The 12354-nt window shown below is 40.6% G+C and overlaps 1 protein-coding gene across 5 annotated transcripts in view; it reads left to right on the top strand.

The window, feature by feature from the left end:
* The first annotated feature begins 394 nt into the window (after positions 1 to 394).
* LOC120539076 (olfactomedin-like protein 2A) overlaps positions 395 to 12354 on the top strand; it is a 58595-nt gene continuing 46635 nt past the window's right edge. For 4 of the 5 annotated variants that reach the window (XR_005635551.1, XR_005635552.1, XM_039768810.1 and 1 more), the window contains exon 1: positions 395 to 652. Coding sequence is in view for 3 of the 5 variants with exons in the window: in XM_039768810.1 (XP_039624744.1) it covers positions 578 to 652 (75 nt within the window). In the remaining 2 variants the exon portion in view is untranslated. The remainder of the gene's footprint in view (positions 653 to 12354) is intronic. The other variant, XM_039768809.1, reaches the window with a different exon arrangement.

The following is a 12354-nucleotide window of genomic DNA, read 5'->3' as shown; positions in this document are numbered from 1 at the left end:
GTAAATTTATGTTTTTACTCATCTACATATTTATGTATTTATTTATTTAAAGAGGTTCTGTAAAAAGCCAAAGCTCCTCCTGAAAGATCTAGCTTAATTTAAAACGTAACGTAACGTTAAAATTGTAAATTCCGGCTTAAATGAGCGGTTCGACTGTCTTGCCTTGGCTTTGCTATAATTAAATAACCTGCATCTTTTTCCTTTCTCTTTCATCACCTGTTACCTGGATGCGTTGTACATGTTGTTGAGTTTTACTGAGAAAGTAATCCAAAAACTGCCTGTGCTTTATAAATGTGTCTCGGCAGCAGACGCATTGATTGACAGCTGTCCATGATCTCTGTGCGGCAGGGGGCGCTGTTTCTCGATGTGGCGCGGATGCGGCAGCGTCACTTTTCACCTGGTTTGTCCTTTGATATGTGAGCAGAAAGTGAGTCATCCAGGTGTGATTTATGTTTAACCGGAGACTGGTATATCCCAGGCAGACTGGCACGAGAGACAAAGAGAGACAGAAAGAGAGAAGGGGGTGTCGTTCCTTTCTAACTGCGCTATCTGTTCTCTTCCAAATCGAACGGGGAACATGCAAAGGATCCTACGTGTCGTCCAGTGCGCCCTGCTGACTTTGGCTCTCGGGATTCCATCTGTAAGCAGCACAGTGAGTACATTCATCCAGAGCAACGACAATATCTCAGTTTAGCATCTTCCACTTCGCCGACGGTGCCTCTTCCTAAATGGGGGTCTACAGCAGTCGCTCAGTTGGACTGCAAGTGCAGTAAATGTTGGCATGGGAATGTAGGGTGCATGGGGTGCGGCAGAAAGTCATAGAGGATAAAAGAAAGGCACACATCACTTTTAAGATGCATTAGCAAGTTACACGGCTGTAAACTAAAATCTTTACAAAACAATAATTTATACGTGCATTGTGCAAATAATTTGTGAGTGAATTTAACTGGGAAATAATGCAGTGTCTGTGCGTGAGTTAGTGTCCCCGGCGATGGACCAGAACTTCGCGGTCCTGCACAATCTGTAGCCGGGATTTGATCATGCTCTCAGTGAGCTGTAAATATAAAAATACGATAATTGAATGTACACAGAAGAAAGAAATTACAGACGGTAAAAAGGCTCTTTAAAAACAACGGCAAAAGACGCGAACGACGCCCCAAGACAAACAAGTGTATTTAGTAAGTGCCGGCATCTGAGAATTTTTTAGCATTTCTGATTATTGATTACTTTATATGCGTTGTGCTTTCCAATTAATTGATTTGTAGTTCTGTACCATATTCCATCCTTCTGCTTGTGGTGTGGTGTTCTCCACTGCTTCTGTCCTCTTGCCATTCCTCAGACGTCCAGATATTTCAGGCTGCATATTCAGTACGTCTTAACTGCTGTAGCGCCTCGTTAAAGATGTGAAAAGAGCCATGAAATGTGCATCGGCAGATATTACAGTTCATTTTGAGGCCAAAAATCCGAATAGTAAGGCAATTTCCAGTATGTCCAGTGCATTTCTCTCATGGTGGTATACCGGGGCTCTTCACAGGAGTGCGCGCAGCACATTGAGATTAACGGAGCTACAGATCAGGACGCACGAGAGCGCCATTCAGTTAACGGCCCTCGCAGCGAACTGTTGGCTGCTGTTTCATTCACACTTTACAATGGCGCTTACGTCTGTGATCGGTCTTTTATTTTTCAAGTGATTTTACGTTATGGAGCGGTCTTATTTCTTTTATCATCTTGTTTCTTATGTGTTGTTAACTTGTCAGAGTTTTAAAGGGCACCTGTGATGCCTGGTAAAAAGATGTAAATCTCAGCGGCAGTGCCGATTTAAATAAATAATACAAACTTTCATAAAACGTATTCATGATAGTCGTATGGAATGGAGAATGTTTGTTGTATTGCGATTTAAGGCTATCCATCCATCACCCAACCCGCTGAATCCGAACACAGGGTCACGGCGGTCTGCTGGAGCCAATCCCAGCCAACACAGGGCACAAGGCAGGAACCAGGTCTGGGCAGGGTGCCAACCCACCGCAGGACACACACAAACACCAAGGCCAATTTTAGAATCGCCAATCCACCTAACCTGCATATGTCTTTGGAAGGAAACCGGAGCAAACCCACGTAGACACGGGGAGAACATGCAAACTCCACGCAGGGAGGACCCGGGAAGCGAACCCAGGTCTCCTAACTGCGAGGCAGCAGCGCTACCACTACGCCACCTATGATTTAAGGCTATTATAAGTAAAATACATAAGAAAATATAAATAACATTAGAGTTCTCTGGCTCTTTGAGGCTTACTAATAAAAGGGGCAGGTACGCCCACCATACTCCGCCTAGCAGCAGGTCTAGAAGTGAATTGATGCTACGTTCTTTCAGTTTCTGTGTTGTGGGAGTCTAAGCCAAACTGTTTGTGTGTGTATACAGTATATACACCACCAGTCAGACGTTTTAGAACACATCCGTTTCTTCAGTTTTTATAGAAATTCATGCAGTTTAATGTCTTAATGGATTAATGTTAAACAATGGCAATTAAAAAAATAAGTCAAGGAATCATTAAGTGCACAACATTTTATTCAAAATTTTGATTCATTCATATATAACAGCCAAACACACACACACACATAACATTCTTTCTATGAGGGAAATCAAATATTGGTCAGAAAGATGTTCCCAACACTGTTGCAGACTTTCACACAAATGTGCTGCACTTGTAGGTTGCTTCCTTTTCACCTTTCTGTCCAGTTCACCCCAAACTAACTCATTGGAGTTTAAGTCTGGAGATTGTGCTGGCCAGTCCATGTTTTGAAGTGTACCTTCTTGTTCTTTTTTTAAAATATACAGTAGTTCTGAGATAGCCTGGAGGTATGTTTGGGGCATCGTCTTGCTAGGATAAACCTCTGACTTATATGCAGACAAGAACGTATTGTGTGGTGCTACAAAACACAGTGGTAACCCTTTTGATTACGAATGCCAGTCACTCTGTGCAAGTCATCCATTTTGCCTCCAGCAAAAGAACCTCAGACCGTTACACTTCCTCCTCCAAGTTTGACAGTTGGTGTCACACACTGAGGAACCATCCTTTCATCAACTCAACGGGGTACAAACACCCTGAGTGATGAATCCAAGATTTCAAACTGTGATTCATCGGTCTAAAAGATGTTCTTCCAGTCTGCAGTAGTCAACGACTGGTATTTAATGGCCTGGGCAAGCTTTACTTTCTTATTTTGTTCTTTAATAAATTGCTCTCTTACTGCTTCTCGCCCTTTCAAATCTGCAACACAAAGTCTCCTCTTTACAGTAGAAACTGAGATTTGCTTTTTTTGACCATTGTTAAGTTGTGCTTGAAGCTGTGGTGTTGTGAGGCGCCTATCACGCAAGCTGGTGACCTTCAGAAAGTTGTCTTCTGATTAGGGGTTGTGACTTCTGGTCTGCCAGATCTCTTTCCTGTCAGAGTTTCTTCAAGCTTCCGATTGCCTTTGGATTGTATAGAACATCATACTCACTGACACTTCGGTTTCTTTTTACAATTTCTCTAGGGGTAATGATGCTCTGTCTTATTGCATTTGTCAACTGCCGTTTCCTTGCCATCATCACTGGAATTTATAACTTTCTACAGTGTAATATTGTCCAAGTAGTACCTCCGAGGGTGCAGTAACACAGTCTGTTCCAACTCAGCTTTAAGACAGACAGAGGGCTTTTAAAGATAATCATCAGAAGTCGAGGCACCTGTGCAAATTGTTTGCTTCAACTTGCAAGGCTTAATTTACTTCAATTGCTGAAGAACATCTGTAGGTTGTAACCTATTATTTGTTCCCTGAGGATGGCCCATTTGTAATATTTTGAAATTTCCTTTTTTCAGTTTTTGCAACATCATCTTTCATTTTAAACCTCTGGCAGTTTACTGCTTACCTTTTCACCATTTTAGGTGATTCATTGTATTGCAACTGATTAAATTGAACTTGGAAAAAATAAAACTTGAAAATCTTAGGGGTTCTAAAGCTTTTCACAGTTAGTGTATACACACACACACACACACACACACATATATATATATAGTGACATGTGAGTCCCTGTCTTCCACCACAAAACACGAGACTGAGTCTCAGTACTTTAGCAAAACCAACATTATTCAGCTTGAAACAGGAACAGCACAGTTATTTATTGTAGTGGGATCTGCCACTCTCCTATACACAGACACAGCAGACAGGCAGGGTCGTGGCCAAGTAATACAGTTCCCTGCATTTATAATGTTCCTTGCAACACCCATCAACGGTAAGTGTTTTTAGCGCAACTGCAATCCACGCGGATCTGCTTTGGCTGCGAGCCGCTGAAGCATTAGGAGCTGGCGGTTGCCCCGGCAACTGATAAACTGTCTTCCCACAGACATGGCGATCTTGCTTTGGGATGCTCTTTGGTGTGTCTTCATGCTGGGGGAGTCCCAAAAGAATTTAGAAACCTTACTCTATATATATATATATATATATATATATATATATATATATATACTAATAAAAGGCAAAGCCCTCACTGACTGACTCACTCACTCATCACCAATTCTCCAACTTCCCGTGTAGGTACAAGTCTGAAATTTAGCAGGCTCATTCCTTACAGCTTACTTACCAAAGTTAAGCAGGTTTCATTTCAAAATTCTACACGTAACTGGCATAACTGAATCCTACTTACGTACATATATACGGCCATAGCCTGCAGCTCGGTCACCATGTGAGGCAGAGTTGCGTCCCCCATCACCACGCCTCCCACATCATTGAGTGCCTGCCCATATAAGTCCGTCCGTCAGCAGCAATCCAATATCAAGGTGATCACTGTAATATTTATATGTCATTGAAATATATTATTATCAGGCATGGTTTAAGCACCTATGTCATCACGAAGGCACCAGAAAAATGGACCTCAAGGTTACTATTATGAAAGTTAATTTAGAGCACAGATGCCATGAATGTAAGAGCTGTAATAAATAAAGTTCCCCTGCACACTTTAAAAGAAAGTCTTGCCATCATTTAATTTTTCACAATTTGTAAAAACAAGACATGGTGTCAGAATAGAGGACAGTCATGGATTTTGTTGGAGTTCCCTCACCACCAATTGACTGGGATTCTCTTAACCTGCTGGGAGAATGGAAAAAGTTCCGAGAGCACGTGGAGCTGATGTTTTCTGGCCTGCTAAAAGGCAAAGACGAGAGTGAGAAATGCAGCTACCTGCTCCTGTCGACTAGTGAAAAAAGAAAAGACACTTTTAACACATGGACTCTCACCCAGGAGGAAGCCACGGTACTGAAAACTTACTATGACTGTTTGGAGGCGTTTGTCATGCCTAAGACGAATACGATATTCGTGAGATACAAGTTTAATGAGAAGACGCAGGGTATAAACGAGACTTTTGATCACTTTGTAACTGAGTTAAAATTGCTGGTGAAGGACTGCGCTTATGCAAACGAAGATGAGATGGTCAGGGATAGAATAGTGTTTGGCACAAACTCAGCGAAAGTGCGAGAGAAACTTTTAAGTGCCGGGTCTTAGCTAACATTAAATAAAGCCGTGGACATCGCAAGATCGTGTGAGATAGCACAAGCACAGCTGAGAAACTTTGATGTATGTACTCCGAGCGGCTTATGTGAACTGACTGTGAACGCAGTATGCAGACAACAAGCAAGAGCTCCAAAGAGCGCTGAACAAAAAACGCATTACACAATTGAGAAGGCAGCAAAAGAATATGAAGCGAGTGATGCATACAAGCATATTCATAAGTGCAGCTACTGCGGAAACAAAGCACACGGTGGAAAAAGTCAATGTCCAGCTAAAGGAAGACAGTGTAAAAAATGTGGTAAATTGAACCACTTCTCTAAAGTTTGCAGGACTGGGAAAGGTAAACCCGTGCATGCAGTGTGTGATGTCTCAGATAAAGAGGAAGACGAGCTGTTTATTGATGCAGTAGGAAAGGAACAACCCTCTGAAGCTGAACAAGCCTTTGTAGACATATCAATAGGAAGGCAAGGTGTAAAGCTTAAGTTTAAATTAAGTTCATAGACAGGCTGCCACTAAATATTCACAGGCAAATCCACAACTTGATACCGGGAATGCCTGTTAAACATCTTAGATTCACGAGTACCGATTCGGGTAGTGAACACTTCGATGAATGAAACCTGTTATCTTTACAACGGTTGACAACGAAAATGAGATGGTCAGGGATAGACTAGACAAACACGGAATGTAACTTGAACACAACACATCGTACAAATACAAACCTGATTGAAAGAAATAATGATAATCAAATCCTTGATGACAGCAACACTCATAACAGTCACAAAACAATTACATTGACAATCATGTTACATTATTTTTAAAATGTTTCCTTTTCTTTTTCATAACTTCTTTAACACACTAAATAGTATATATAGTAAGGTTTCTAAATTATATATATATATATTGTGGAGGACTGCCGGCTTCCCATGCCGGTCCGCACAACCAGGCCGCCAGGAGGAGCTCTCCCAAAAGCAGGATCGTGCCCCGAGTTCTAGCAGGGCCTTATGGACTATGTAGTGTTTTTACACAGCCCTGCTGGATACCTTGGGGACCACCGGGAGTCGCTGTAGGAGGGCTCATGGGCCCTTGTGTGCCCTATAACCCAGGAGTACGTCACGGTCACGTGACGGGAAGAAACGACGTGCTCCCGGGGTGAAGAGCAGGACTGTTTGCCCTGACCCGGAAGGAAAAAGGAACTGTGGACTGTTGGGACAGAAACACCTCTGAGTCAGGGGCTATAAAAGGGCGGTGCCTCACTCCAGACAGCGAGCTGTGCTGGGAGGTAGAGGAGCAAAATGTCTGGGCGAGGAGAAGTGATTATAGTGTTGTGTTGAATTAATTTATTATATGAGTAGTGTGGAAGGGGTTTGGTGCACTGTGAATCAAAAAAAAAGTGTCTCGGACTTTTACCTGGTGTCTGGAGTTGTACCTGAGGGTTCAAGGGAGCACTAGCGCCCCCTACTGCCACAATATACATATATATACATATATATATATATATATATATATATATATACTAGGGGGTTTGCACGCCAACCCCTGTATTTGGTTAATCGGATATACAATTTTAAAAGCTTTTTTTTTTATTTGGAATTGTTTCAATTTCATTATTTGCACTTTTACTTTAAAGCTTCAGTAAAAACAATATTTGGAATTACCTTTTCTTCAAGATCGCATTGAATTGTGATTCCGTTTTTGGAGATACATTGTGACAACGCAAGGTATAACTGGCCATGAGTGAATATCGTTTCTTTTCTCTAATAAATAATCCCACTTTTTCAAATGTTTGTCCCTGTGATTTGTTAATTGTCATAGCAAAAGCTATTCTCACGGGAAACTGAAAACATTTTAATACGAATAGCATATCAAGATCTCCTTTGGTGTCTAATGTTATTCGCAGAATATATACTACATTAACTTTCTTGTCACCTCTTAAAATTTGCATTGCTTCTCCGTGATCATAAATATACACCTGAGTGAATTGTGTTTTCTTTGAAATTTAACTTGTCGTTGCAGGCTTTAACTTGCGGGAACACAGTTTCTCATAGCGTATGATCCATCATTGTGTGAATCTACATTTGGTGCATTGAATGATGCGAAGGCTAAAAGATTATTGTAGACTCGTATATTTTGCCTGTAGTGTTTTGGATTCTGCGGTGGGCTGACGCCCTGCCTGGGGTTTGTTCCTGACTTGTGCCCTGTGTTGGCTAGGACTGGCCTCTAAACTTACTGGATGGCACTTCATCCTACAACAAGATTATGATACCAAACATACTACTAAGGCAACACGGGAATTTTTCAAAGCTAAAATATGGAAAATGGCCAAGCTGGTCACCCAATTATCATTTCTGATTTAGAAAAGTTTTTATTTTTATTTTTCCTAAACAACATTGCAAACTTTTCAAGGCTAAACATATTTGTACATGTCCTGATTTTATATTAGCTTCTTGTCACAGGTAGAGGTAACAGAGCAAGAGGTAGTTAGTCAAAAAGTAACCGATTCACAGCCCACTTGTCAGACTTCAGAAAGCAAGACAAACAGTCCTTGTATAAGATAACACAGCTTTAAGTAACAATTAACAGTTTATATAGTTCATATGTCCCGTCGGATTGTGGACATGTAATTTAAAGTACTGGCATACTTGACTTTAAATTTACGGTCATTTCAAGAAAAACAAAAATGTACTATTCAAATCCAAAGTGTCCAGCAGATGACTTTCCCTAGATGTAGCTTTGATTTTAACAGTAAAACATTGCAGGGCAGTGTGTACAAAAATGCAAAATCATTATCTTTATTTAGTAAAATCGAATACAATAATTAACAGGCTTTTAGCATTTTACAATGCTAATAATGCGGAGATTCATGTGAACTTTCTGCGATTTGGTCTACAGGCAAACACAGATCACTCCAAAAGGGGTCTTCCTCTGTGAGTGTTTTTAATCTCATCACAATGCTTCACCATTCTTAAACCTGCTCAATCCAAGTTAAGGTTAGGATGTCAGTCCATGTCAGGCATCACGTGACACACACTGCCTCGTGCACAGGGTCAGTTTAGAATTGCTAATTTATCTAACTTGTATGTCTTTGGATTGTGGGAGGAAAGACACAGGGCGAATGTGCCAGTCTCACACAGGCAGTAATTAGGCATGGGGTGTGAATCTGCTGGATCCAGAAAGTAGCAGCACTAAGCACTGCACTGCCAACGCCGTAATACTTTACCTTTTATATAATTACAGTGTCCATCAGGAAAGAAAAATTTGATCTCTTGCTATGGATTTTAATGACTTCAGCACCACATATCGGGGCAGTGTCTGACATGTACAGCCGCCATGGCACACATAGGCCTACCACAGACATTAGGGCATTTAAAACAAGACCCGTAGCTGTTCAGTAGTTCAAGCTAAACAAAGCCCACTTCTAATCCACTATCTGCTCCTTTGTCTACTTCAGATGTGACAACTGTATTGTTTTTTTTAACAAATTCATACGTTTTTAATTTCTTACATTAGTAAATATTTGCCCTTTTAAAACTATGCTTCCCAAAATGAAACAATGTAACGTCACAAATGGCAGTACACTCTTAAAGGCCAGGGTGGTTCTTCAGAGAGATGCCATAGGGGAACCATTTTTGGTTCCCAAAAGACTCATCCACATGTTGGATCCAAAAAGAACCTTTATTGATCTAGATCTGGGACAAACTCCATACAGAACATACCTATGAACAGATGGAAACAAATTTGTGAACTACCAGTGGGTCCTGATTTTAGAAGGACTTTCGCTAATTGCAATTACATGGGTTAAGATCAGGTTTTCCTAATCTGTTACTGTCTTGTTAGATAGCTTACCATACATTAAGCATTTCATTTTTTTCTATACATATTAGGAAATTTTTCAGAGTACAAAGAACCAGCTTCTTATGCAAAGAACCCATCCCAGAATGAAATGGTGCTTTGTCAAGCAATTGTTCTAAGAGGAATCACAAAAGCCAGTGAGGAACCATAAAATGCCATTAAAGAACTGTTATTTTAAAGAGTGTACAGTGGCCTGTCTTTAAACAGATTTAGTTTACTGTTTAATCTTGTGGATAAATGATCTAAGGTGATGGCATCTCATTTCTGGTATTGATATACTGTATATAATTGTGCATGGGTTTATAATACCAAATAAATAAACTTTGGAGTTGCTGTTTGGAAATTTCAACTATTTATTCACAATCTGGGAGTCTGATGCAAGTGCATTGAATGAGTGAGGATGTTTCAAGCCTATGTATGACATGATCTGTTGCTATTGTAATATTCATCCATACAGGGAGCTGGAATGTTTCCCAAAAAAGTAGCAGGTGCAGAGCAGGATTCAAGGCGGGACACCACCAATTCACCTAAGGATACAGTAAATATGCATTCCGTTTAATAATTTCACCTAAAGGAAAACACTCACTAGCTCCTGCTGCCAACAACCAAAAATGACACCAAGGAAGCTCAATTGTAAAATAAAAAAAAAAGTTTCATTAAGGAAATAACAGGAATGAGAAACAACAATTTAAGCACAGCACACAGTTAAAGGGGGCAAAACAACATAACATTGAGCAATACACAAGGCCTTGCTTTTGTCATGGAGGTTATAGCAGCTACAGCCAGGGTGGCGTCCTAACAGCCACTGAGTGACACCTTGGATGGACTCAGAAAACTGGAAGGTCAGTACAGTAGCTGACTGCCTGCTATGGGAAGATTGTCCTCCCATACGCTGGGTGGCAGCATTCCTCCCAGTAAGCCCCAGTATGGACACCCGCAGGACAGCATGGGAGTTGTGGTCCCTCTGGGCCTGCCTTGTCGTGTTCTGTTGGGGCCCCCATGGGGAGCTCATGGACACTAATACAAGGATCCTGATGGTCCTACCTGACCTGGAAGTGCTTCCTGGGGGGCAATAGATTAAGCACTGAAAGTACTCCTGGGTCTGGAGTTAAAAGAGAATATGCCACGTGACTCAGAGGAGTTGGAGTTGGGTGTGGGAGGAGTGGAGGTGGAGTAAACGAAGGAAGAAAGAAGAGAAAGAGCTGTGCTGTATTTTGAACAAAAAAGGTATTGTTTAAATTAAATGCTAAAGTGGGACTGGTGTGGTGCATTGGTGTCTTGGAGTTTGGGGCTCAGTGATGTCCCCTACAGGCCTAACTACACAGGTTCAAGCCTGTCACTACTAGGTAGGGTGTGTGGTTCATCTACCCAAGTTCTAGCTCTGTGCACCAAAGGCCTCTTTTTCCCTATGTCTCCCCTTTCCACTGCTTCATTGGCTCTGGCCTAAAGTATATTCCTCCTCCCAGTAAAGCTTTGGCTAGCCACTAGCTTATTGACTCTGGTGGAGAAACTACATTACACTCTGGATTCATTCCAGGACTATATCCGGGGTCACTTTTATTGTAAAGAATCTCTCTTGAGATTCCTACACTCTTAAAAATAAAGGTGCCTGAGTGGTTCTTCAGAGCAATGCCATTGGGGAAATGTTTTTGGTTCTCAAAAGACCCATCAACATGAAGGTTCCAGAAATTACTTTTATTTCTCTAACAAGCATTATACAGTAAATAATTTTGCAGGGTTGGCATCAGGAAAGTCATCTGGATGTAATGATCACACCTAAACCTACTGTATAAGAAAGTCAGCCCTACATAGGAGTGAGAAAAGATGAAGGTGAAGAAGAAGAATAAGATGGTAACATTTCTGTGAAATACCAATGACACAATAACACTGACTGTTGTTTAACTATCAGTGACCTGCTAGGTAGCCTACTGTACCATACATTTAAAATTTCATTTTTTTTTCCCTACGTTTTAGGAAGTTTTTCAAAGCAGAAAGGGCCAACATCATATGCAGAGAACTCATCCCACAATGAAATGTGCTTTGTCAAGCAATAGTTCTACAAGGAACCACACAACCCGATAAAGTATCATACAATGCCATTAAAGAGCCATTATTTTTAAGAGTGTAGGGCTTTCTCCCTATAGGTCTCCCTTCATCCTGAGTCCCATCTCTCCCTTAAAGGACATACATAATATGCAGCAGCAGTCCATGTAGTGTTTACTGGGCTCCCTATTACGATTGCTGTTACATTTAAGGTGGGTTGCCACTGGGATTGGTTCAAGCTACATTATATGTGACTCTGGATTATCTAAATCAATTTATTATGGTTGGAACCGACACAAAGTAGCCCATCATAGTGCACACATCCACTCTTACACTTCATCAGTTTAGAGTTGCTAGACTGCTTATCATCCATGGCTCTGGATGTTGGAAGAAACCAAAGGGACAGGAGAGGACTCTAGAAATTCAAGGTGGAAATGCTTTAGTCACAAAAAAATAAACAATTCAAATTTTAAGCACTTGAAATGCAATTTTGATATTCAGTATTTAGGAACATGAAACTTAGTAACTTATTATTAACATATTATTAGTAAATCTCCTTAAATCACATCAAAAACCAAACAAGTATACAGATTATTTACAAATTCTGTGAGTTTTTAACAAGGTTATGCCATATTATTACTGTAACTACATAACTGGCAGATGTCTTTATTCAACGTGACTTTCAAGATCACAATCCATTGTAACTGTTTACAGATTTTTACAACTGAAGCATGAGAAAAGTGAGTTGCTCCATGTCAGACTGTAAATTTTAGGGTTCATAATTCAAATTGTATTGTCCAAGCGACAAGGCCACCATGCATTACTTGTTTTAGAGGAGTTTTTTTTTTGTGTACAATAAACTGTCCATGATAAACTACATTGTAAGCACTTCATTACTTATATTTGGTAAGTCTAACAATTTTT

Source organism: Polypterus senegalus, chromosome 11 (genome assembly GCF_016835505.1).
Source record: "Polypterus senegalus isolate Bchr_013 chromosome 11, ASM1683550v1, whole genome shotgun sequence".
NCBI lineage: Eukaryota > Metazoa > Chordata > Cladistia > Polypteriformes > Polypteridae > Polypterus > Polypterus senegalus.
This window is presented reverse-complemented; position numbering and strand designations above follow the sequence as displayed.